Source organism: Alligator mississippiensis, chromosome 5 (assembly GCF_030867095.1).
Source record: "Alligator mississippiensis isolate rAllMis1 chromosome 5, rAllMis1, whole genome shotgun sequence".
Lineage (NCBI taxonomy): Eukaryota > Metazoa > Chordata > Crocodylia > Alligatoridae > Alligator > Alligator mississippiensis.
The window spans coordinates 134,634,524-134,659,546 of NC_081828.1; the positions used below are offsets into that span (position 1 = coordinate 134,634,524).

A 25,023-nucleotide genomic window follows, 5' to 3' on the forward strand; every position below is an offset into this window, starting at 1 on the left:
GCGACTGTGGAATACACATCCCAGAGGTACCTGGAAGCCAGGAGAAGTGATGAGCAACCCTGCTGAGTCCTGCTGCTGTGATTGTGGACTGCAAATCCCAGAGACCTTGTGGGCAGCAGGAAGTGGAAGCAAACACACAGCCCATGCTGGCTACTTGCCAGAGAGCTGTGCTCTAGTGCCCCCTGGCTTCTGGCTTGAGCCACTGCAGGCATGCAGCTGCATTTCCTGAATCAAAAGTGAATGTTCATTTGCTTATTGGTTCAATCTTTGCAGCTTAGACCAACCTGCAAAGACTGAATCGATTCAGCCTTGGGCTTTTTGACTGTCTGTACTTAGCCTTGCTGAACAACTGTTATATTTGGGTGACTTGCCTTATTCATGGTTGCTACATTTTATGTACTCTGTGAGCTAAGTAAAAGACTCCAGTGCAAAACTGAACACTTTTACTTTGTATCCAAAGAACAAAATACATTTGTTAATGAGATTTGAATATATTTGTGATTGATATAACCTTGCTTCAGTCTTTCTCATTTCCTCTTGAGTACAGTTCACAATTTTAATAGAAGTAGAACCTTTGAGAGCGAGCATTTTCTGCTTCATTCAGAGTAATGCTCTCCATTTTAAAAGTCACATGCTGTAAATAACTACATTGCTAATAACATTATAGCTTAAAGTGAAATGATTTTTAAAAATCTATTTAGTATGGGATTAGTTTTGTTTAAATTTTATTTCTTTGCTTACACAGAAAATCAATTAAGTTCCCATTTGTGTCATGTTTGTATTTCAAACATTAGAAATGCATATTTGTTGAGAAGCCAGCTCTTTCTCCATGTAAGCATTTTGAAGCCCTCTGTCATGTATTTACTTATTTTTTACAAATGTTAAGTTTCAGATATTTAAATTGATTATTCTTTTAAATCTAATTCCAGATGTGTGGCTAGTAGTTGGTAAAATCTGACAGTATATTCCTAATTTGCATAATTGCAAATCTTTCTCAGCTTTTTCAAGCTGGCACTATAGGGCAAGATCTATACTTATGCAAAGTCAAAATCCAAGAAAAATTTAGATGCCTTTACTTTAGTAAAGATCTATAACAATTATATGAGCACAGAAGTTAAAAATGGAGGCCTATCCTCCTATCATATCTTTCAGAATGTCACTGTTCTCTATAATAGGTATGATTCTAGTGGTTTGGTTAATTAAGTGTCTCAACAAATTCTACAGCTTGTTGAATATTTTTTTAAAAACTGTTACGCTAATTAGTAGAGCTAGCATGGAGAGTTAAGAAGGAGAAGGTGGTGAAGGAAAAATGAGAGGAAAATCCAGGTGACAAGATGCTTGTTTCAAAATCTCAGAAGACTATACTGGAGGAGGATTTAAAGATTGAAAAGAGACAGAGTATCACAGAAAAAAACATGATATATCACCATAAAAATGGTGCTGCACCAAGCAGCTGATGTCACTGTGTTGTAGGACAACTTATTACAATTATAGGTTTTTCTTGATAAGTAGACTAAAATAGTCTATTACTGCAATATTAATTCCAAGCTCTCATATCCTTCAAATTAATGTGCCTTTAGTCCATTAAGCTCTCCACTGCCCAACTTATTACATTTTTACCTGAGACATGAAGTATTCTTATAAATACCACTAAAATAATCTTTTTGTACAGAATACATAATGGGATACTGTTAGCCATTTGCCTTTGTTGCATTCATATTTAATGAATGTTCATTTGTAAGAAAGAATCCACGTTCCTTTTTATTTTATTCCTTTTTGTTACAAGCTAGAAGATGAATGACTGGTTGCTGTATGATTTGGAAGCTCTGGTTCTTTTGATTAATTATGTGTATCCAAGTATATATAAGCTCCTTATAGACTTTTTGACTCTTTCTTGCACTTCACTGATTTTTTTGTGTAAACTCTTCTACTCTGAATGTTTTTAATCTTTTGACCTTATTTGTAGTTTGTTTTCCTTGGTTTGGTGTGCACTTTACTTTTCTTCTCACTTTTGAGAATACCCTCTGACTCCTGAAAAGTTCAGCCTAAAAACTTCCTTCCTTCAATTGTAAGTACATTTTGACATGTGAAGCCAAAAATGCAGTCGTCTTTGCTGACAATTTTTTGATCTCTTGAATCAGTCATAGGTTATCATGGTTTATTAAAACGTTTAAAATGTTTAAAATGTTTTTTGAGAGAAAAAAATACTGATGATGGGGGGAGGGAGTGGTTCAGTCCCTTTAATAAAGATTTAGCCTTCCAGCTTGCCATGAGGATTAGGATTCTTGCATGGAAGAGCTGCTTTGAAAATGGATTCTTGCATATTAACTTGCAATATTGATAATGAGGTAGTGAAGAGCAACTGCAGAGAGAGTATATTAATGGGAGAGCTGAAGAAATCTTGTGGGTTGATGCACAGAGAGCATGTTGACCACTACCTTGCAGGAATGGCTGTGTGAGGGAAAGATGCAGCTCTCTTCTAGTTTTGCACATAATCAGAAATTTGCTCAAAATGTAAATACAGCCTTAGCTGCACTTTTCGACAGAAACTACTGGTATTCTGGAGATCTCCTTCCAAGGCAGTTCTCTTGTTTGGCAGAAGTCCAGGTGATATGGATCCAAAAGAATTACACTGCTTAGGGGGCAGAGAAGAGGGATGAAAAAATGGGGTGCTGAGACATGACATAGTATATGAATCAGTGTTAATGATGGATTTAATGATGGATTTGTGATGTGTAGAAGACAAGTGATTGGTTTTCCTGTGGGGTTATTGTTTTTCCTAAGTAAATGTGAGGATAAAAGGAACTTACTCCATAAAAGGAATTTACAGAATTTTCCTCCCTTCAGGACATCCTTCAGAAGGCCTTTTCACAGAGAGAAGTGGTTGCTCCCTTTCATTTGTGTGTGGATAGGGTTGCTGGATGTGTGGGTTTATTAAGCAGGGAGCGACAATGCTGCTAATAGCAACATGCCTAGTGTTTTCAATTCCCATTGCATCACCTCCAGTTCTAGCACTGTATTTAGCTACAAACCTATTTAATCTGGGGAATATTTATATGCTCTTAAATTGATGTGGGACCAATTATCCTTTAACAGTAATATTCAGATGGGTTACCAATTTCTGATTTCAGCATAGCGGGTATTTATGTATTGGGGTGCTTCAGATTGTACAAATTTGGGGACACTTGAACCAAGAGCAAACCAGATTCTGTCAATACTGTTGACTCTGTTATGTTGCTTTTATTACAGATTATTTGTTTCTTTTGTTTATATCTGATCAGATTTGAGGAGTAGACTTGGATGAGAAATGAGAGCATAAAAGTTCTTGATGGGCAATATGACTCTGAGTAATCTTCTAGACTCGAACATCGAGATTTGAGTTTTTGTTTTGCTTTGATAGATTCATAGATACTAGGGTTGGAAGGGACCTCAACAGATCATTGAGTCCGACCCCCTGCCTAGGCAGGAAAGAGTGCTGGGGTCAGATGACCCCAGCCAGGTGCCTGTCCAGCCTTATTTTAAAGACCCCCAAGGTAGGGGAGAGTATCCACCTCCCTTGGAAGCCCATTCCAAATTTTGGCCACCCTTACCCTGAAGAAGTTTTTCCTGATATCTAGCTTAAATCTGTCTCTCTCAGTTTGTGACCATTGTTCCTGGTTACCCCAAAAGGTGCCCTGGTGAACAGAGCATCTCCGATCCCTTGCTGCATCCCCCTAATGAATTTGTAGGCAGCCAAAAGATTACCTCTCAGCCTTCTCTTGCGGAGGCTGAAGAGGTCCAGGTCCCTCAGTCTCTCCTCATAGGGCTTGTCCTGTAAGCCCTAACCATACGAGTGGCCCTTCTCTGGACCCTCTCAAGTGTATCAACATCCTTCTTGAAGTACAGCGCTCAAAACTGGATGCAGTACTCCAACTGCAGTCTAACCAATGCTGCATAGAGGGGAAGTATCACCTCTCTGGTTCTGTTTGTCATGCATCTGCTGATGCATGATAAAGTGCGGTTAGCTTTGCTGATGATTTCATCACACTGATGACTCATGTTTATCTTGGAGTTCGCTATGACTCTGAGATCCCTTTCCGCTTCTGTGCTGGTGAGAGTCACTTCCTAGCCAGTAGGTGTGCCGGATATTTTTGCGTCCTAGGTACAGCACTCTGTACTTGTCCTTGTTGTACTGCATCCTATTGTGTACTGCCCACTTTTGTAACCTGTCCAGGTCTGCCTGCAATTGTTCCCTACTCTCCAGTGTGTGCACTTCACCCCACAATTTAGTATCGTCCACAAACTAAGACAGAGTACACTTCACACCCACATCCAAATCACTGATGAAGATATTGAAGAGTACAGGACCCTACTACCCACATCCTTCGGGGTGATACCAATCCATCTACTACCACTCTCTGGGTGCAACCAATTTGTCATCCACTGGACTGTGTAAACATCTGTGTCACAGCCTCTTAATTTATTTATGAGAATGGGATGAGATAGCATATCAAAGGCCTTGCTAAAATCCGAGGAAATGAAATCCACCTCTACTCCTGCCCTGTGCCTTCCTTTTACTCCCTACATACCTAAAAAAAAGACTTTTTGTTGTCTTTAATTTGTGTAGCCAGCCTCAGCTCTGTAGTTGCTCTGGCTTTTCTAACTGGTTCCCTACAAGTGTGAGCCAAGTAGGTATACTCCTGCTTGGTAGCTTTCCCCTGCTTCCACCACCTATATGCCTTCTTTTTTACTCTTAGGGTCCACTGGATTTCCCTGTTTAGCCAAATAAGTTTTTTGGCTCTTTTTCCCCCTTTCCCCTTGTACTGGGATAGTCTCCCTCTGTGCCTGAAGGATCACTTCCTTTAGAAACGACCACCCTTCCTGGACTTCCATCTCGCCAATACTCTTATCCTGCAGTGCGTCATTGACTAGACTCCTAAGCACACTGAAGTTAGCCTTCCTAAAGTCAAGCACTTCCACCCTACTAGTTATCTTACCCATCCTACGCCGTATGGTGAATTCGATTGATTGGTGGTTACTGCCCCCAAGTTGACCATGAATCTGCAGCTCCCCTACCAGGTCCTCCCCCATCGGCAACATCAAGTCCAGTAAGGCATTCCCCCTAGTGGGACCGTATACCTCCTGCATTAGGTGAAGGTCCTGCACGCAGGTTAAGAACCTACGTGAACGGTTGGATTTGGTTGACTGCTCCTCCCAGCAGATATCAGGGTCATTTAGGTTCCCCCATGACAATCGTGTCCCTAGACTGTATGGCTTCTGAGAGCTGCATCAAGAATTCCAAGTCTAGCTCTTAATTTTGGTGCGGTGGTCTGTAGCCAGACCCCCACCACCAAGTCCCTTTCCCCTCCACCTCCATATATCTTAACCCACAATGCCTCAACTTTCTCCTCTTCTGATCCCATTTGATATGGGTAGATGTGTAATGCTCCTTTACATAGAGAGCAGCCCCGCCCCCTTTCCTCCCTACTCTGGCCCTTCTGTACAACCTGTAGCCCTCAATGTGTACTGCCCAGTCATGGGTAGGATCCCACCAGGTTTCCTTTAGCCCCACTAAATCAAAGTTATTGTCTGCAAGCAGGAGTGCGAGTACTTCCTGCTTGTTCCCCATGCTCCTAGCATTAGTATAGAGGCACTTGACCCCTCCGAATGGTGCCTGTGGTGCCCCCCCGCTCTGATGCCCAAACAGCCCCTTGGTACTTACCTAGGGTGTGCTGCTGCATGTCTCAGTTTGTAGGTTCTAGACTCTCTCCATCTCCTGCCTCCCTATCCTCCATTGTACTTAGTTTAAAGCCTGACTACTCCTGGCTGTTCCCACATGGTTGAGAACCATGGGATAGTTGTCAGAGTGCCGGATGAGGTCAGGAATTCTCGCTGTGACGTCCCTGATCCTGGCTTCGGGCAGGCAGCAGACCTCGCACGCTCTGGGATCTGGATGACGGATGGGTCCCTCTGTTCCTCTCAGCAAGGAGTTGCCCACAACGATGACACGGCATCTCTTCTGCTTACGTGGCCAGCCCTCAGCTCACTCATTGATGGTGGCAGACGCCTCCAGTGCACTTTCCTTCACTGCACACTCTTCCAGTGCAGCCAGGGCCTCATATTTGTTCCCCAACTGCACCAGGGGGGATGTCTCTGCAGCGAGAGGTCTGGCCCCTAAGGTGACTGTCCTCCACTCACCAGCATCTGTTTCAGGGCATTCCCTTGGAGATTCTCTGACAGGCGTTTTGTCCTTCAGAGAATGAAAGTAACCATCAATCTCTTCTTCAGTTTTCCTGATCCCCTGCTGCCTGCTCACCTTTGCCTGGAGTTCCTTCACCTGCCCCTCCAGTGCCTCAATCTGGGCACATGTGGGACAGGCAAGGGAACCCGTGGCCCCCACGCTACCCCCAGGCCTCAGAGGTCCTGCCAGGCAGCCCCCGCAGACAGGGGGCTAGGGCACTGCTGACTCATCCAAGGGTTCCTGTTTGGGTAGAGGCCTCAAGGGAGCTCCAGGCTGGAGGCAGTAGCAGGGTAGGAACCCTGGCTGCGCTCAGTGTCACCACCTCTATAGTAGCCCTCCTCCTCATTCACTTACCTGAAGTCTCTGTCAGAAGCTCCTGTGTATTCCTGCTACTTCATGGGTAAGATCTGCCTTCAATATCATGGGAAAGGTAAGTGAATTTGGCCTCCTCAAGCTTGCAGACCCTGATAAAAGCACTACCCAAGCAGTGGTGCTTTGCTTCTACAGTGATTTCACTGTATAATCCTGAAATCTCCAATAAGACTACTCACATATGTACTTTGAGCTGGATTTCACCTGTTGGCCCAGGTCCTGGCCTTGTTAAATTAACTTTGTGCTTTCTAGTTTGTGCAGTAATACCTACATGACCACTTTTTGCAGGCCATTGAATTGTCTCCCCAGTTCAGAAGGGATTGGAGAATGGCTTGTAGCAGCTCCTATACCTGCATTGTTTTCCTGTGTCTAGGATTCCCAGTCCCAAATTACTGTAATGGCCCATTACGGGTATTGGGAGTTGATGTAATTAAAGCAGCGCAGTGACTAGTTGATTGAGTCCCAGGATCAAGGAAATTTAGTTTACTTAAAAGCCACCTTTTCATTTCCATCTTACACCCTAACTTGCAGCAATGGTTTTCAGCTGCGGTTAAGATTCGGATTCTTGTATTCAATTAAACCACCTGAATAATACAAGGAATATTTGACTCTCTACACTACCAGGATATACTTTTGTGCTTATGTCCCGTAATAGCCAGTTCCAAAGTAATTACATCTTAAATAAATATTTTCGGCTTACATAGGTTAAAGGGTAAAACTCAATGGAGACTAGAATACAGACTAAATAGTTCAATAAATAACATATGGGATGAATACATATTTTTAATATGTTTGTTTCTATTTTTTCAGCAAACATAAGTATGAATATTACAAAAAACAAACAAACAAACAACATGATATATTATCTCTGAAAGAATATCCTTGTACCATGGTTGAATATTGCAGTGACAAAGTGCAACTAAAGAAATAGGACAAATATTTCTTTAGTGCATGTAGAAAATTATTGTTGTTGCTTTTGAAGAGCAAGTTATTAGAATGTGCTTGGCAAATTCACAACTGGTTTCCATCTGTTTCAAGGCTCACAAGCATCATTTTTTTAACTGTACTACATGAAAGTCATTAATATTCTGATGTCTGATTAATGTAACTAGCTCATTTTGTACAATGTCTTGGTATTATTTAGTATGTTTATAAAAGTGAAGTATACCACATTGTTTCATATATCTTTTTTCCCAAATTGATGCAGATAAAATTGTTTTATGCTATAGAAGTAAAAGAAAGTACTTCCTTGTACTGAGATACCAGTGGTAATGAAAATTTCACTGAGCTGGAATTTCCAGCATAATTTGGAGTAGGTTACAACTCCCTATTAATGTGACAGTTATTGGACAACATCTTCCAAAAACCATGTCATTTTTTGCAATAGAGCCAGGAATCTCTGTTTTTAATTGCAGAGATTTGTTACTCACTACACTTGATGAGAAACATTGGTCTACTCAGTTAGTGCTTTATAAAATTGCTACCCACTGAACTCAGTGGAGAAGTGCATACATTTTTTTTTAACTACATGGTCATAATTCTTAAGGACAATGATGAACTATATTAGGTTGTGCTTTAAGGTGTAGAACACAATCTCTTTTGGAGCCCTGTTTCAGTGTTTTCCTGCCACTACATGCTAAAGGCTCCTTTTGCTTCTTGCAGCTTGAAGGGGAATAGAGAAATATCCTAAAATTATAGAGAAGGTTTAGGAAAAGGGTAGGAAACTGTATAAAAATATTTACATGAAAATGTCCCATTTCTCCACGTAGCAGGGTGGCCTGTTCCTTTAAGAGGAAGCAGCCAGCCTGACTAAGGGGCTGCAGCTGTGTGAAGGCTAATGTGGGAGTGGGTCACTGGGAGTCAAAAACCCCACCAAGCAGAACTAGAGGGAGGTGCTGAGGAGAAACACCATAATGGGAAACTGCTGGGCTATGAGGAGCGCAAACCTGCTGTAGAAAGGCCCTTCTCAGCATCCAGCACAACAAGCTGTTTTTTGGCTTGTTTGGGTTTTTTTGGGTTACTCGCTGCTTAAGGGGTGGGAGTGTTGCCAGACCTCAGCCCTAGGCAAGCACTCTGAGGCAAAGAGGGGTGTGCAGTGCTTGCATCTGTTGATGATACCAAGCTTTGTAATCTCCCTCTCCCTGCTTCTTCATGCTGTCTACAAACCTGACAGGGCTGCAAACCAGCAGATAAAACCACAGTGTTAATCAGCCCATCAATAAGACAAAAGCCTCTCTCATTAGTTCAAGTTCTTCTTAAACAGCTTTTTCCAAGGAAGGAACAAAGGGACATTACTAGCTGACTTGTTGATTAGCTCCAAAAAGCCCTAAGTTGATATTTTTCCATTTGCCTGTCCCAGTGAAATTGTGCGCACACACATGTGTCTGTGCACATGCACGCACACGCACGCACACCCTCTCTCTCTGCGTTAGCTAGCATACCACATGCCTAGCATCCATGGGGCTGGGGTCTGTGCTGTGGAGATGGGAGGGGGAAATCCCTGCTTGAGCTGTGAGGGAAGCCAGGCAGTCTCCTCTGGTACTCTGGCTAGGAAGGAGAGGGGCGTGGCCGGCCTGTTCTCTGGAGCAGACAGCCCTACCCAGGGCTGCAAAGCATCTGGGATGCTGGCGGACTCTGGTTTAACTTAAACCGAGAAGAGGTCTGGGACAGACGTTGCATAAACTAGTTCCACCCAAATCAGTTAAGGCTAATACTACATTCAACTAGGTGCATCTTAAACCAGTTTCAGCCATTTTGAAACTGATTTATGTGCACTGAATTTATGTTCCGTTACAGGTTTAATCCAGTTTCTGATCACTTAAACCAGTTTATGTGTAATGTCTGTTCCTAGCCTTAGTAAGGGACAGACATTACATATAATTGCATTTGCACCTCAGCAGGTAGTCCACTTACTAGAGGACATGTCATTCATCTGTGTGACCCTGGAATCAGAGAAAGTGCTTGTTTAGGAAAGATTAAGTGGAGCCCAGCAAATTTTGGATTGATGCTATCCACCAGAATGGTTCTGCCTGCTGTTCTGAATAGCTTGAAAAATATAGCTACAAATGCTAGATGTAGCAACAAGTCCCATATGACTTGTAATTTAAGAGCTGTGCCTAAAAATCCATTATGTATCCCTTGCAGATAGCAAATAGTGTATTGTAAAACAAGTAGGAGTTTTGCAATGATTATTTTGAACCTTAAAGGTTAATTGTATCCTTTGCTTCACCTTACTAACACCTTATTTTCTCAGTGCATTTTCATGTATTTCCTAAAAGGAGGTTATTTACTGCTGAAATGTTATGATTTGAACTGGGAAAAATTCCAAAAACAATCCCCACCAGTGTTCCCTCTGAGCTGTGTGGCCATGCAAGCATGTCTGGTAACATGGCATGAGTACGACTATAAGCTGCATGGTGTGCACGGCCATGGAGGGAACGCTGATCCTCACCAACTTTTTCAAGTGCTTTTACTTGTACCTCATAACACACTCAGACAGTTGTACTTCAAAGACATTGATCAGACTATGAGATACACTTGATAAAAATTGTTCCTAATTTTCTCTTTACTCAATAAACAGTGCACGAAGGCTCAAATTGCCTCATTTTAAGTGCAGGTCATTTAAGTGTACAAAAAACAAGAACATTTCCATATCTTGTAACACACCCTACCCTACCCTTTCATGTCACAAAAAAGATGAGAGGTGATACTACCCCTATAAAGTGGCTCCCAAACTGCATTCTCCACTCCCCTCCCACCCTCACAGTAGGGGAGATTCTTGAGGCTACATCCAGACCCACCTCCAGTGGTGGAGCAAACAGTGTCTGGGAACTTTGTGGACTCTTGCAGCTCCTCCCAGTGGGGCTCCATATCTCAGATTTCGGTGGCAAGCCCCGCCCCCTGCTCACTCTACCACCAAATTCCAGGGCAAATTGGGACACCCCAGGCCCTGTACTTTGCAGGGCGCCGCGGAGCAGTGGCACAGAGCTGGGCGGAGTGGTGGCTCCGTGTCCAGCCGCTTGCTACCCCCCTGCCACCACTGCCACTGCTGATGGCAGCAGCAGCAGCTTCTTCAGATCTGGGATCAGAGTGGGGGTGGGGCCCCAAATGGGCTGATTTCCCCCGGGCCCCGCTCCCTGCTCAGGTTCTCTGAGGGCAGTTAAAATATTGATGCCACATTCTATATTTAGTTTGGAAGTTTAATTATATAAAACATAATATGATTACATGGCATTGTCTTCATTAAAACAATTACCAAGTATAAAATTTTAGAACAATTTATAAATTTGTCACTTTTTAATTAAACTAGGAACAAAGAATTAAATTATCAGTGATAAAGCTGTATGGCAGTCAGAAATTTCATTTTAATTGGGCAGTGTTGTAGCTTGTGATAATTATAAAATATGTGAAGCACATTTGCTCTGTAGCCTTTCAAGCTAAAGAAAACAAGAAGTAGATATAATCTGTATTACCTTGAGGTGAGAGCATCACATGTTAGAAGAATTGCTGTGGCAATGGTAGAAAATAATTTAAAGGTAACGCATCATATCTGAATTCAACAAATAAATAGTTCTCATTACATTGACAATGAAGACCTCCCTGTTTTTGTGTACATCTTGCCAATTTTTCCAAATAACTTTTGTTAATCCTTTTTGTTGTGTTTGGATTTATGCATTTAAAAGACTTTATGGTTTAGTGCATGAGCAATGAGATGCATAACTTTTCGCCTTCAGGTCACTGTTTCAATTCCAGATGCTGGTATCAGTGACATAGTAGTTACCCTCTGATAGCTGCTTAGTGGCTGATCTTGATATCAGTTGGGTTCAGTCCAATTCTCCATGGACAAATGTCCCTTTCTCAGAGGGCATAGATTGAATGGCATCTGAAAACTTAATTATTCTCTTTCCCCTAAAGGAGACCTTTGTTTTTTGCCAGCTGGTGGTCAGACAGCAGTTTAGACCCAACTGTCAGAGTGGCTTAGTAAGTCCATGTCTACATCTGAGAATTGAACTGAAATTCTTGAGGTGTCTCCAAAGCAGCTTTTTTACATGATGTGCACACACTCACTAAACTTGTTTTAGGTAGAAGATTTTTTTTTAATTGCACATCTTTCAACAGTAAAATATTTTTGAATAAGATACAAAATATATTATATTAGAACACAATATGTTTAGAAAGGATTTGCATATAACTTCTTTGAGTATGGCCACTTCAGTAATAGGGGCTGCAAAGTTGTCTTGTTCTGAAAATGTAAATTACTTACAGACAAAAATTACTTGTTAGGAAAAAACAGGTTCAATACTTCTGTAAGAACAAGTTACTTATTTTCTATGCAGGCCACAAATATTCCCTATTCTTTCCCTTTAATCATTTATTTTTTGATAGTAATGGGTTCTTGTGGGCATCTCTAATAGTCTCTTTACTTAACCGCACAACTCCACCAAAAGAAAATCAATGATTAGGTTAGTTTTTAGAGTTACAAATAGATCCTTGAAAATATGTAAACTGTTAATAATGCTATTTTTCTGTCTGCATTCATCTGCTGTCTCCTATCCTATACTTGGTGGGCAGGAGAAATGGTCTTACTGTTCTTAAATAGTCACTTTGATTATTTAGTACTTAAGTTCTGTAGTAGGTCACATAAATCACATGTAATCCCTGACTGAATAACAAACATTTTAAACAGGAAAATTCCTGATGACATGTAAAAATTATGTACATTCCCTATTAGTATTCAGAAGAATAATTTCACTGGGTACCTTTCTCCAATATGGTCCTGATCTGTCACTAGGGCTTCTAGGTTATATGATAATACAAATAATTAATAATACTATATCCACTCTGAAACAATAACTTTGAGCAATGACCTGCTTCCATTCATTTTAGGGAACTGTTAATGCTTAGACTTAGAGTGACTAGGTGTTGTTAATACTATTAACTATTTCAACTGTTGATGCAGATACAAGCCAACTAATGTGTTTAGTCCATAGCCTCTAACTGATTCCCACACCTGTTGGATGAAAAAGGCTCAGGTCTCCCTGTCCAGCTATGAAAACCTCCTGCATCCTTAGTCCCTAAACAACTTCAATAATTCAGTTGCACACGTTGATTATAAAAATGTTCTGTGTACTGGTAATAGATTGGAGTGAATTTATAGCAGAACTACAGAGGTCACTATATTACCTTTATTATCAGACCTAATTATTTAAGCCACCTCATATATCTTTCAGTGGTCATCATCCTGGTCAGTTTGTTGAGCCCCAGCTCAAGTCTGGGTTCGTGCCCGGTATGCAAAGGCCAATAAAGATACCAGGGGTGAAAGTATAAAGAAGATTTATTGCTAGCAATAAAAGGTGCAAGCGGAATAATTTCACAGAACAAGCACACCAGATTTTCAATTCTAAGCCACTTTTATACAGGGGTTTGGATCTTCATAAGCATCCTTTGTTTGCTAATTGGCTATAAAGGAGTGACGCAAGGAGTTCTTTACTGAGCATGTCTCTATACCTGTGTTTTAGCTATGTATCTCATTAACATACATGTATGTTTCATTAGCATACCTCTTCCCCACCTAGGGGCATGATTTTTAGTATTTTAATGAGCTCTTTGACCCAGTACTCTGATTCTGCTTTTGTTTTCAAGCCTCCTTTATCTAAGACTGTCTCCTCCTTATCGTTGCAGATGGGCATTCGTCACATAACATTCACTTTTGCTTTGGCTTTGCATAGTAGTTTCTAGGTCAAACCTCACATTCTCCTCTCTGGAGCATTTTTAATTATTTTTATTATAATTGCTCCATTCAATTTGATTTAACACAAATCTAGTATCCTCAGCTTTCTTTGTTTGCAAAATCATTTGATTCACCTTAGGCCTGAAGATAGATAAAATAACAGGTAAACATTGGATACAGCAACAGACCATAATCCCTATAATACAAAATAAAACAACCATACTAAATAACTGTTTCAACCATCCAAAATTAGGAGGCCAGGAAGTTAACCAGGAAAAGTCTAGGCCAGATGATTCTTTCAACGTCTGTGCCAGTCGTAGTAAGGCACCAATTTTGTCTTCAATTAGCACAGAATTATCAGTGAGGTTGAAGCAGCACATTCCTTTTAAAGTTTCACACCCAAGATTGTGTCGTAACAAGAGATAATCAATAGCGGCTCTATTCTCTAAGACAGCGTCCCTTAATTGTTTTTGTTCAGCATTCAGGGCTGAGAGCGCTCGGGATGTAGCATTTAGTCCTTTTGCTAAAACACAGGCCACTGCATTAAGATTTCTGCTATTACTTACAGCAAGACCCGGAACCCCCACCATAGATACAGCTAATGCTATGTATTCTGCCTTAGATAATAGTCCAGGGGAATCATTCTCGTCACATTTAGCAGTGACAGTAGTGTATGCTCGTTTAAACCTCCCACCAAGAGGGGTTTGTTCAGTGTGCATTAGGTCAGATTTCCTTGGAAGAGCTGCAGTTACACGGGCAATGGTGCATGGTCCCCCAGTAGCATTCGCTGGAAGGTATGAATATATCATTCTCCCGCAGGCCAGAAACCATCCTCGAGGAAGGATGGTATGTGTGTATACATAGGATATTTGACTGGTCTTATTACAGAGGATTTTTCTACCTTGGTTCAATTTAAAGCAATCATTAGTACAATTAACTATTAGGAAACATTCAGAAGCATTAGCTGTTGCCTGAACCCGTACAGAAAACATGTCTCTGCTTTTCTCTTTTACAACAGTCCCCCACTTATATATATCCTGATATGTACTTTCCTTATCTCCATCTTTCAGCATAGTATAATTTCGTAAAATTTTCAAAGGGGTTGGTACTGCGATTAAGCATGAGGTAAAAACCAGGTGAGCATTGATCCCTCCCGCTAAACAGAAGTCCGTTCTATTTAAAATTTCCCGGGCCAGATAAATCCAGACATTTTCCTGAGGGTCAAATTTTTGTTGTAAAACGTTTTCCCCTCCTATGAGTAGGAGTGGACAGATCAGGGCGCCCCACAATAAAACCTTGAACAATTTCATAATAAGGCTTGTAAAACTTGATCAAAGATTGACAAATTATTTAAAGTTCCTTTCTTTTGAATAGGAATTTTAAGTCTCTTATTGGCTCCACCTTCCACTGTTCTCTGCCTCCGGTCCTGGAGTCTGCAGGGGTTCCTTCTTGTTCCGGTCCAGCCACCGGCTTTAGGCGACTGGAATGTATCCAAGTCTTGATTCCTTCGAGCTTTGCTGCCATCGGGGTTGTTAAAAGTACCCTATATGGGCCCTTCCATGTGGCTCGAAGTGGTTCCTCGTTCCAATCTTTCACAAGGGCGTAACTCCCAGGTAATAATTGATTTTCCGGGGCAGGAGACGTGTCCTGTGTCTGCAGCACGTCCCGTACCTGCTGATGGATGGAAGACAAAACAGAAACCAAAGACCATACATATTCTCTAATCATTCCCTCCCCTAAAACATGTAACTGTTGTTCAGTACCCATGGGCAGACCCAGAGGGTAAGGCTTACAATACATTATCTCAAATGGACTTAATCCCAATTTAGAATGTGGTGCGACCCTTACTCGTAACAGGGCCAAGGGTAGGGCCTCTGGCCATTTGAGTCGAGCTTCTTGGCAAATTTTTGCAAGGTGTCTTTTTAAGGTCTGATTCATACGTTCCACCTTTCCACTGGACTGGGGTCTCCAAGGGGTGTGTAAATGCCAGCTGATTCCCAGGAACTCAGAAACCTTCTGAGTAATTTGTGCAATGAAATGTGGGCCATTGTCTGACCCTATTCCTTTTGGAAGTCTGAAGCGAGGTATGATTTCTAGTAGGAGTGCCTTGACCACCTCTCGGGCTTGGGCAGTCCGACATGGGAAGCATTCAACCCAATTAGAGAAAGTGTCCACAAAGACAAGGAGATATCTCATCCCTTGTCGCCGGGGCAACTCAGTAAAATCCACCTGCCATTCTTTTCCTGGCCCATTGCCTATTCTCTGATGTCCTGAAGTTTCTTTTCTCCCTCCTTTTGGGTTATTTTTCTGGCAGACCTTACATGTCTCTGATACCTTCTTGGCAGCCTCTCTTAATCCCACTCCAGTTACATAGTGACTGATCCACCTTACCAGGGCCCTCGGTCCGTAGTGGGTGCCATGATGAGCGCTCTTCACTACCACATGAACCCAGGCAGCTGGGATGATAATGCAGCCATCCTTTGCTACTAGCCACCCGTGCTCCCCCTTCTTTGCTTGAAACTCTTACCAATTGTTTGTCTCTTTCCCCATACTGTGGTGTCACAGGCTGGTATAAGTCTGGGAGGAGAGGTAACAGATTACTTACTTCAGGCAGCAAGTCTGTCTGAGGTCTTTTAGCTGCTCTCTTTGCTGTAGCGTCAGCAAATCGATTACCTTTTGTGGAGGGGTCTTTCCCTCTCTGATGTGCTTTACAGTGCATTACCGCTACCTCCTTTGGTTCCCAGACTGCCTTGAGGAGAGCTTTTATTTGCTCGCTATGCTTAATGCCTGCTCCTTTAGCATCAAGTAGACCTCGCTCTTTCCATAGCGCTCCGTGAGCATGTAAAACAAGGAAAACATATTTAGAGTCAGTATAAATATTGACAGTTTTGTTGGCCGCCAATTGCAAAGCCCGAGTCATAGCAATGAGTTCAGCCTTTTGAGCTGAAACAGATGGGTTTAAAGGTCCTGCTTCTATCACATTCTGTGTAGTCACAATAGCGTATCCGGATTTTCGAATTCCATTCTCCATACTCGAGCTGCCATCAGTGTAGAACTCCAGGTCAGCTTTTTCAAGAGGTCTGTCTCTCAAATTTGGTCTTGAAGAATAAACAGCTTCCAATGTTTGCAGGCAATCATGCACAAGATCTGGTGTGTCACCCATAGATGGCAACAGTGTTGCTGGATTTACAGTGCGAGAAATGGCCAATTTTATTTCAGGCTTATCTAGGAGGATGGCCTGATATCGAGCCATTCGTCCCCGGGTTAACCAGTTCCCTCCTTTCTGCTCCAGGACTGTAAGCACTGCGTGAGGCACATATACAGTCATTTCATGGCCTAGGGTTAACTTTTCAGCTTCTTGTATTAGCAGACAGGTGACAGCAACAGCCCGGAGACAAGCAGGCCATCCGGATGACACAAAGTCTAATTTTTTAGAAAGATATGCCACTGGTCATTGCCAGCTACCCAATTTCTGTGTTAAGACTCCCACGGCTACCCCACCTCGGTCATGCACAAAAAGGGAAAAAGGCTTACTCATGTCCGGTAGTCCTAAGGCGGGTGCTTCAATGAGAGCCTGCTTTAACTGGCAGAATGCTTGCTCATGCTCTTCAGTCCATTCGAGCACCTTTTCATCACCTTGTGTAGCTCCATACAGAGGTTTTGCAATAACCCCAAAATTTGGAATCCAAATCCTGCAAAAACCTACTGTACCTAAGAATCCTCGTAGTTGTTTCTTTGTTATTGGGGGTGCTAGCCGGCATATAGCTTCTTTTCTTTCAGGCAAGAGGGCTCTCTGACCAGGCTGTAATTCAAATCCCAAGTATGTTACCTTCTGGGACATGGGCTGCATTTTACTTCTGGACACCCGGTATCCTTCCTGACCCAGAAAATTAAGGAGGCAAATTGTTCCTTCCAGGCAGCTTGCTTCAGTGGTGGCTGTTAAAAGCAAGTCATCCACATATTGCAAAAGAGCACAGGACAGTGGCAGTTTTAGCCTACGTAAATCCTTGCTTAATGCAGTGCCGAATAGGGTTGGGCTGTTTTTAAACCCTTGGGGTAAGACAGTCCAGCAAAACTGAGTCTTAATGCTAGTATCTGGGTCTTCCCATTCAATGCAAATATTTCCTGAGATCCCCTCTCTACCGGTATATAGAAGAAAGCATCTTTTAAATCAATAACCGTAAACCAGTTATGATCTGGGTTCAAAGCAGATAGCAAGGTGTACGGATTAGGCACTACCGGGTATATACTCACAACCACTTTATTTACAGCTCTCAAGTCTTGGACGAAACGATATTCATTACTCTTAGGCTTCTTCACAGGCAAGATGGGTGTGTTAAAAGCTGATGTACATTCACGGAGAAGGCCATACTCCAGCAACCGTTCAACTAACGGTTTCAGTCCTTTCCTGGCTTCCATCCGCATTGGATATTGTTTCACACATGGAGGCTGGGCCCCTGGCAAAAGTTGAATCTTCACAGGGTCAGCATTTTTAGCCTTTCCGGGTCAGTGACCTGCCCATACCCATGGAACAACAGCATCGAGCAGGGTTTGAGGAATATCCTTCTCTTGGAGAAGGCTGAGAAGGCAAGCCTGCAAATGCCACCCCTTTTCAGGAGGCACTGTTTAAAACATTTGCCCATCCTGGAATGACAACGTAGCTTGCAGTTTACAGAGGAGGTCTCTCCCTAAAAGGGGAACGGGGCAGTCTGGCATGTACAAGAATTGATGGGTAACTTCGGCCTGCCCAAGATTACAGGTCATTGGCTGTAGGAAGGGTCGTGTTACTGCCTTCCCTGTAACCCCTACCACCGGCACAGTCTTTTTACTTAAAGGTTTCAGTTTTTGAGTTAAGACAGAATGGGCAGCACCTGTATCGATGAGAAAATCTACCAATTCATCTCTGTCCCCTACTTGCATTTTAACCAGAGGCTCATCAGGGGACACTGGGATCTGGGTTATCTTTCCCTCCCGGGCCTCCGGTCCCCTTCAATCTGAATCCCTTCCAAAAGCGAACAATCCACTGCTCTCCTCTTTTTTCTTTTCACCTTCCCCAACTTTCCGATAAGGGCATTCCCGCTTCCAATGTCCTTTTTGTTTGCAATAGGCACACTGATCTTTCTCTAATGGACCCCGTCTCTGAGGCTGTCTCCGGGATCCCTCATCTCTAGGTTTTCCCGTGATTGCAGTTGCCACTAGGGCTGCCTGCATTTTCATCTTTCTCTCCTCTTTCTTGTCCTGTTGCTTTTCCTGAACACTTTCTCGGTTAGTAAATACTTAGTAAGCAATGTCTACTAGTTGGGAAATAGGCATACCTGTTGCTCCGTCTGTCTTCTGCAATTTCTTTTTAATGTCTGGTGCACTCTGACCTATAAAGATCATATTTACCATGCGAGCATTCGATGCATCCTCCGGGTCCTCACGAGTGTATTGCCTGAAAGTAGTGTAAATTCTTTCCAAAAAAGCACTCGGGGTCTCATTAGTCTCCTGTCGAACCTCATACACCTTACTGAGATTCTGAGGTTTTTTCATAGCATCTCTCAATCCTAGGAGGATATATTCTCGATAGGCACGGATGGAGGTCATATCTTGGTCTGGTTTCCAATCTGGCTCCTGGATGGGGACATGATCGTCTCTATTTCCTTGCAGGTTCCCTGTGGTAATTTCCTTTTCCACGTACTCACAAGCTTTGTTCACTACCATTCTCCTTTCCTCTGGTGTCAACAGGATATCTAAAAGAGACTGAACATCTGCCCAGGTTGGGTTATGGGTTTTGAAAATCGTTTTAAACAGGTTTCGTACCTTTTCAGGATTCTCTCTCAAGCTGGGGTTATTGTTCCGCCAATTATACAAATCTGATATAGTGAAAGGAACGTGCACAAAGGTTCGACGGTAGGTTGGCTCACCGTCATCTTCGAGAGGCCCGGGTACCACTTGTTCTCTTGGGGGAAATACCCCATTTCCCTTCCCACGGCCAGGATCAGATTCCCTGTGATGTTTTCCCTTAACCCCGGAGTCTGCTCCTAACTGTACTCTCCACCCACCTCCCAGGGTTATATCAGGAGAAGTCGGGGATTCTGGAGATTGCCAAGCACCTGACGGCCATGGTTGGCGCTGTTCCAGATCCCTGGGTCGGGGAGTATTCTCAACCTCTGCCTCGGGGGGGTGGGGGAAGAAGCAGGAAGAGCAGATGCCAACGAGGAATCAGATGAATCAGGAGGAGGAGGGGGAAGAGGAAGAGGAAGAGAATAAGGTAAAGGCAGCAGTTGGGGGGGAGTCTCCGGCTCCGGACAGTCCAGGACAGGATTTGCAGTTGGTCAAGCCACAGCCATCTCACAGATCCCAACCCCCTCCCCCAATCCACATTCCTCCAAAATCTTTCTATCTCTACAAAGAGACATAAACGCTTGCACATACATCAATTCCTCCCATTTACCATTCTGCTGGCAGAACAAAATCAATTGTAAGATGGTATTATAATTAACACTTCCCTCCCGAGGCCAGTGTTCTTGATCATCTAGCTGATAGCGTGGCCACTCAGTTTCACAGAAGAATTTAGCTTTCTTCTTAGTCATAGGATCCCCACCAAACTCTGCCCAATGTCCCAATACACAAGAGAGGGGGGTACATTTCCTAACCTTACTGTTAATAGTACCCATCTCAGGGCTGCCTTCCCGGTTCTGACCGTCCGACTTACCTGGGATCCAGGGATGTGTTCTTAGTCCTCGTCCTCACAGGGGGAAAAATCACTGGTCTTGGACTCGGGCCAGACAGAATACTTACAGAGATAATCCCAGGCAGGCGTACTGACGGTAGGCCTTATGCCCTTTCTACCCTCTCACCCAGGTTCTGTTAAGTATCTGTTACTGATACTTTCACTCTGTGGCGTTTCACCGTTAGGCTACTGCCGCCTCAGCGATCCAGCTCCTCCTGAAGCAAAAGTCTCACCGGGAAAAGAGATCCCGGGGCGCGCCTGACATTTGATAAGGAAGAGCAAATCAGCTGGTCATCAGTTAGTCTGGGCAAAGCTTATCTAAGGCAGTCCCATCTGGGTCGCCAAAAACTGTTGAGCCCCAGCTCAAGTCTGGGTTCGTGCCTGGTATGCAAAGGCCAATAAAGATACCAGGGGTGAAAGTATAAAGAAGATTTATTGCTAGCAAAAAAAGGTGCAAGCGGAATAATTTCACAGAACAAGCACACCAGATTTTCAATTCTAAGCCACTTTTATACAGGGGTTTGGACCTTCATAAGCATCCTTTGTTTGCTAATTGGCTATAAAGGAGTGACGCAAGGAGTTCTTTACTGAGCATGTCTCTATACCTGTGTTTTAGCTATGTATCTCATTAACATACATGTATGTTTCATTAGCATTGTGGAACCTGTGTCTAGCTCTGCCTGGCCTATCGGGGTGTTGCCCTTCCCCTCAACTCGCCTGCCATGACTTGGATGTAATCAATCACCTTTAGAGGGGTCTACAGTGGAGATCTTTATCCTGGGTGGGGCCTCCCGATAGACGGTGTTACTCACGGTTGAGTGACGCGGTGGTCCACGGGGCTCCGCCTCCCCTACACCCCGTCCACACGCCAACCACTGGGTGATGCGTTCCAGATGTTTCCAGGCCCTGTATGACGGCCTCAGACCGGGTCCTCAGTTCCCGGTCGTTCTCCCTCCTGCTGGGAGTGATTCCTCCTTCCTCCCTTCTTACAGAAAATACTCCAAATCAGGAGGAGCTGGTGGGTGCTCCCCCTGGTTCCAGCTCCCTCCTGGAGCCTCTGCTGTCTCCCCTCTCCTACCGGCAGCAGAGCGCTCCCCTGTATCCTGAGCGTCAGCCGCTTCAGGATACTGAGAGAGTGCCTCAGCTTGCACTCTCTGACCGCCTTTCACTCTGCTGTTCGCGAAAGGCATACAGCTCTTAGATAAGCTGCCTGCTTGAGACCCGCAGGCTGGGTCCTCTCCGCTCTGTGCGAGAGCCCGCAGCACGGGCTGCCCGCCCGTACTCTCTCTTCCTGGCTCCCCCTCTCTCCCTGTCCTGCCGGCGTTTTTAAACCTTCCCGCCACAGCCGCTATGGCCTCTGGGATTGGCTCAGCTGTTCGCCGCACCGGGAACAGCTGTTGCCAGAACCGGCGTAACGGCGGTTCGCGCGGCTGCAGCCACGGATGCGGCTCCTCTTCCCGCTGCTCTTCAGCCAGTACGTGTGCCCCTCTGGGGGCTTGCTCTCGGGGTCTGGGGTCTGTGGGTCCTCCCTTCTCTCCCTCACTAGCCTGTGGGGGCACTTCGCCACCACAAGCATACCTCTTCCCCACCTAGGGGCGTGATTTTTAGTATTTTAATGAGCTCTTTGATCCCGTACTCTGATTCTGCTTTTGTTTTCAAGCCTCCTTTATCTAAGACTGTCTCCTCCTTATCATTGCAGATGGGCATTCGTCACATAACATTCACTTTTGCTTGGGCTTTGCATAGTAGTTTCTAGATCAAACCTCACAAGTTGTGTTCCTTTTAAAATGTTGATGTCCCTTGGCTTCTGTGACTGTGTCTTATCCTGATTCTTCTCTCATCCCTTGTAGTTATTTCTTTAGTATGTTCTTTGGAGGATCCTCCACATCTCTCCCTTCAGCTTTCTGTAGTGGCTCCCATTCTCTTATCTTGCAATAATGTCATCCACAAACAAAAAAACAGTGGTAGTATCTATGCAGTTGGCTCATAGAGCTATCTTTTTACTTATGATCTATTTCTCTAAACCTGACTAAATTAAACTCTTGGCCCCTTTCACTGACATCTTGAAAGTCCAGTTGGGTGCATTTTTATCAAAATTGAAGCCTTCTGTGGGAATACACTGCTTTTGGCAAAACTCTGATTAAAAAAAAAGCTTTTCTATTACATAGATTGGAATATTTCTTTCAATATTTGTATCTGATATGTTGCATTATAAAAATATGTAAATGTTCAAACTGAAATTGTTTCCTTTACATCAAAATGGAACATAATGACATTTTAAATAAATGTTGTTACATAGAAAATTTAGAAATATGTCTTTTCATTCCAATTAAAACTGAAACAAAGTTTGAAATGTGTGATTTCACAAAAAAAAAAAAAAAGAAATTCCCAATTTGACTGGCTCTACAAGACCCCTATTTTCCTCTCTCTTACAAGCTTGTATAGCTATTATAATGCAGGTGAAAAATTTCAGTGATCCATTTTGACCATAATGTGGTTTTTTTTCGTGGGGTTGAGGTAGAGTGAGGGAGAATGGGACTGAAATTCAAAGGACAATCTACTCTACTATCACCCGAGTAAATGGGGGCTGGGGTGGCACAGGCACTAAGGTGCACTGTTGTGCTAAGCGCTCACAGCATGGCTATGTCAGATTCCAGTGCATCTGCAGATTTTACTAAATACTGTGTTACAATGATAAGGACATGAGAAGGAAGGGAGGGGCCAGTGTAAATATTAGTAATTCTATAGGTCTAAATTGGTTTATTCCAATTTACACTGATACAATCTGATTAGGATTTGAATGAGCTGTGTTCTACTATCATAATATGCTAAGCTTTTCAAAAGTTCTACTCACTTTTAAAACTTGTATTTGCTAATGCAGAAGAAAAAAAATAATTTAATTGATTAAAACTTGCAATATTTTTCTTTGTAACAGTATGCGTGTGCCTGAATATAAATATTAAACACTTTGAAAATGAGAATGTGATGATATGGCTACGTTGTGTTAAGTTTGAACTAGTCAGTCCATGTTTTGAAAGCAGGATGAGGACCGTTCAACGTTGTTCACAGAAAAATGCTGCTGTCTAAATTCATGAATTAGCTTCAAGTTCACATGGTCTGTACGGCACTTAAGGCTCACATCAGTTGATTTTTTAGAAGCAGAGGGAGGTAAAGTGTACTTTCTGTGATGTGTCAGTCTGTTTTCATGGGTAAGTTTTGATCAAACTTTCAGATGCTTCAACACTTAGTATAGCGTTACAAAACTGTTAGTAAAGTATATTAGTCCAGATAAAATCTACATGCTCCTGCTATGATAAAGGAGGAGGATAATGGCATTACTTACTAATGATCAAATATGGGCAATTAGAATTTTGCATTCTGAAGATTAACTCAAACTGTTATAGGTATTAGATCTCTTTCCATTAACAATGATACAAAAAATTCATGGCATGTAGAAATAAAATATTACTGTAATGTAAAAATCCCTCTTTTTTTAAAGAAAGCAAGGATCTTCTTTAATGTGGAGTGGGAAAACATTTTTTTCCCTCTGTAGTGTATTGGGGGTGTGGGGAAGAGGGAACTTCAGTCAAGTGGAGAATGAGACACTAAACGATTCTAACCGGAATGTCATTTGAAGCAATATTTCTTCCTAATGCAGGTATTCAAGTCACTGGAAACCTTGAGTAGCAAGAGAAAAGTTAATGCAGCTAACTCAATTAAACACAGTATCTGCATATTGAAACAGATTATCTAAAGTATATCCTAAAGTTTAGGTGTTATAAAATCATGTGATGCTTTGGTTTCTTATAGAATGTATTCTTTGAGCAGCAGCTATTGAATTATGCAAAATCACTAACACTACTTCAAAGTTTGCGGTTGCCCAGATGACATTCTAGAGCGTAGATTTTTTTTTTAAAGTCCATTTTCTGTTGCAAGAAATGCTTTGAAGACGACTTCTTTACAGGGAGTATTGGGACGTAATGTAGGGAAGAGGTACGTAGGGAGTATTGAATCCTGATTTAACTGTTTGCAGGCAGCCATTTATAATTTTCTTTTATGCAATATTAATTTCTGCAACCTTGCATCTGCCATACCTACTCAAAGCAGTGCTACAAAAATAATCTTTCTGGCTTATCATTGTGATAATATCCTTTTCAAAATTCTTCCTTTTATGCTCTATCCTTTAGAATTCACAAAACACATATTTCTTGTCCTTGGTTTCAAAGCCTTAGATAATATAGTTTTAGACCACCTATCTTATTTGTTATCACAAGATTCCTCAATTATATCAGCTTCAATAACCCAGTTCTTCACTGTTCACAGCAAAAATGCTTGGCATCCTTCAATGTTACTACCCCATATGAAAGGGAGAAGCTCTAGTTAAAATACATAAATTTACCACCAGTACTTTTTTTGGAGTTTTTCAGAGTGCACCTCAGTCGTAATGCTTCGGCCAGTCCCACCTGAGAGTAACCAAGCATGTTAAGAATTGCGGTCGCTGCTTCAGACTGGCTAAGAATTGCATGCATCCAGTTAAAGGTACTGTATTTACTTATATCCAGGATGAGGATTTTTCCCCATTTTACCATGAGCGGAAAAAAAAACATTGTCTTGGATTTGAGTACAAGGCTGGGGGGCGGGGGAATGGACAACTGCTGCTCCTACTGTTGCCCATCCCCATCTGCTCCTCCCTCTATCATCTCCCCAATCTGCCTCTGCTCCCCACCCCCAGCACCCGCACTTCCCCTGCCACTTACCCTTTGCCTCCAACTCTGCCCTCTCCCAGCTTGGGGCATGGAGCACATGATTTCTCTAGCCCCTACAGCAGCAGTGACAGCAACTGCGGCCCAGGCTGTGGCTCTGGGGCCCAAATTAGAGCTGCTGGTGATGCACAGCAGAGATGGGGATGTGCTCTGTGCTCTCAGCTAAGGCAGAGCCAGAGCCGGAGGTTAAGCAGTGGTGGAAGGGTAAGGGGAAGGCAGAGGT

At 42.9% G+C, this 25,023-nt stretch overlaps 2 protein-coding genes across 3 annotated transcripts in view; one reads left to right on the forward strand and one right to left on the reverse strand.

Annotated features, from left to right (window-relative positions):
* The window catches only part of MYRIP (myosin VIIA and Rab interacting protein), a 419,729-nt gene that overhangs the window by 80,412 nt on the left and 314,294 nt on the right, over positions 1-25,023 (forward strand). The window lies entirely within an intron of this gene.
* On the reverse strand, positions 14,666-17,813 carry LOC132250680 (protein NYNRIN-like; the record flags this gene model as incomplete). The annotated part of the gene is given in 3 exon segments (XM_059727636.1): positions 14,666-15,716; positions 15,772-17,435; positions 17,438-17,813. Coding segments are annotated over 3 exon segments (3,084 nt in total), but the record flags the coding sequence as incomplete, so codon positions are not given.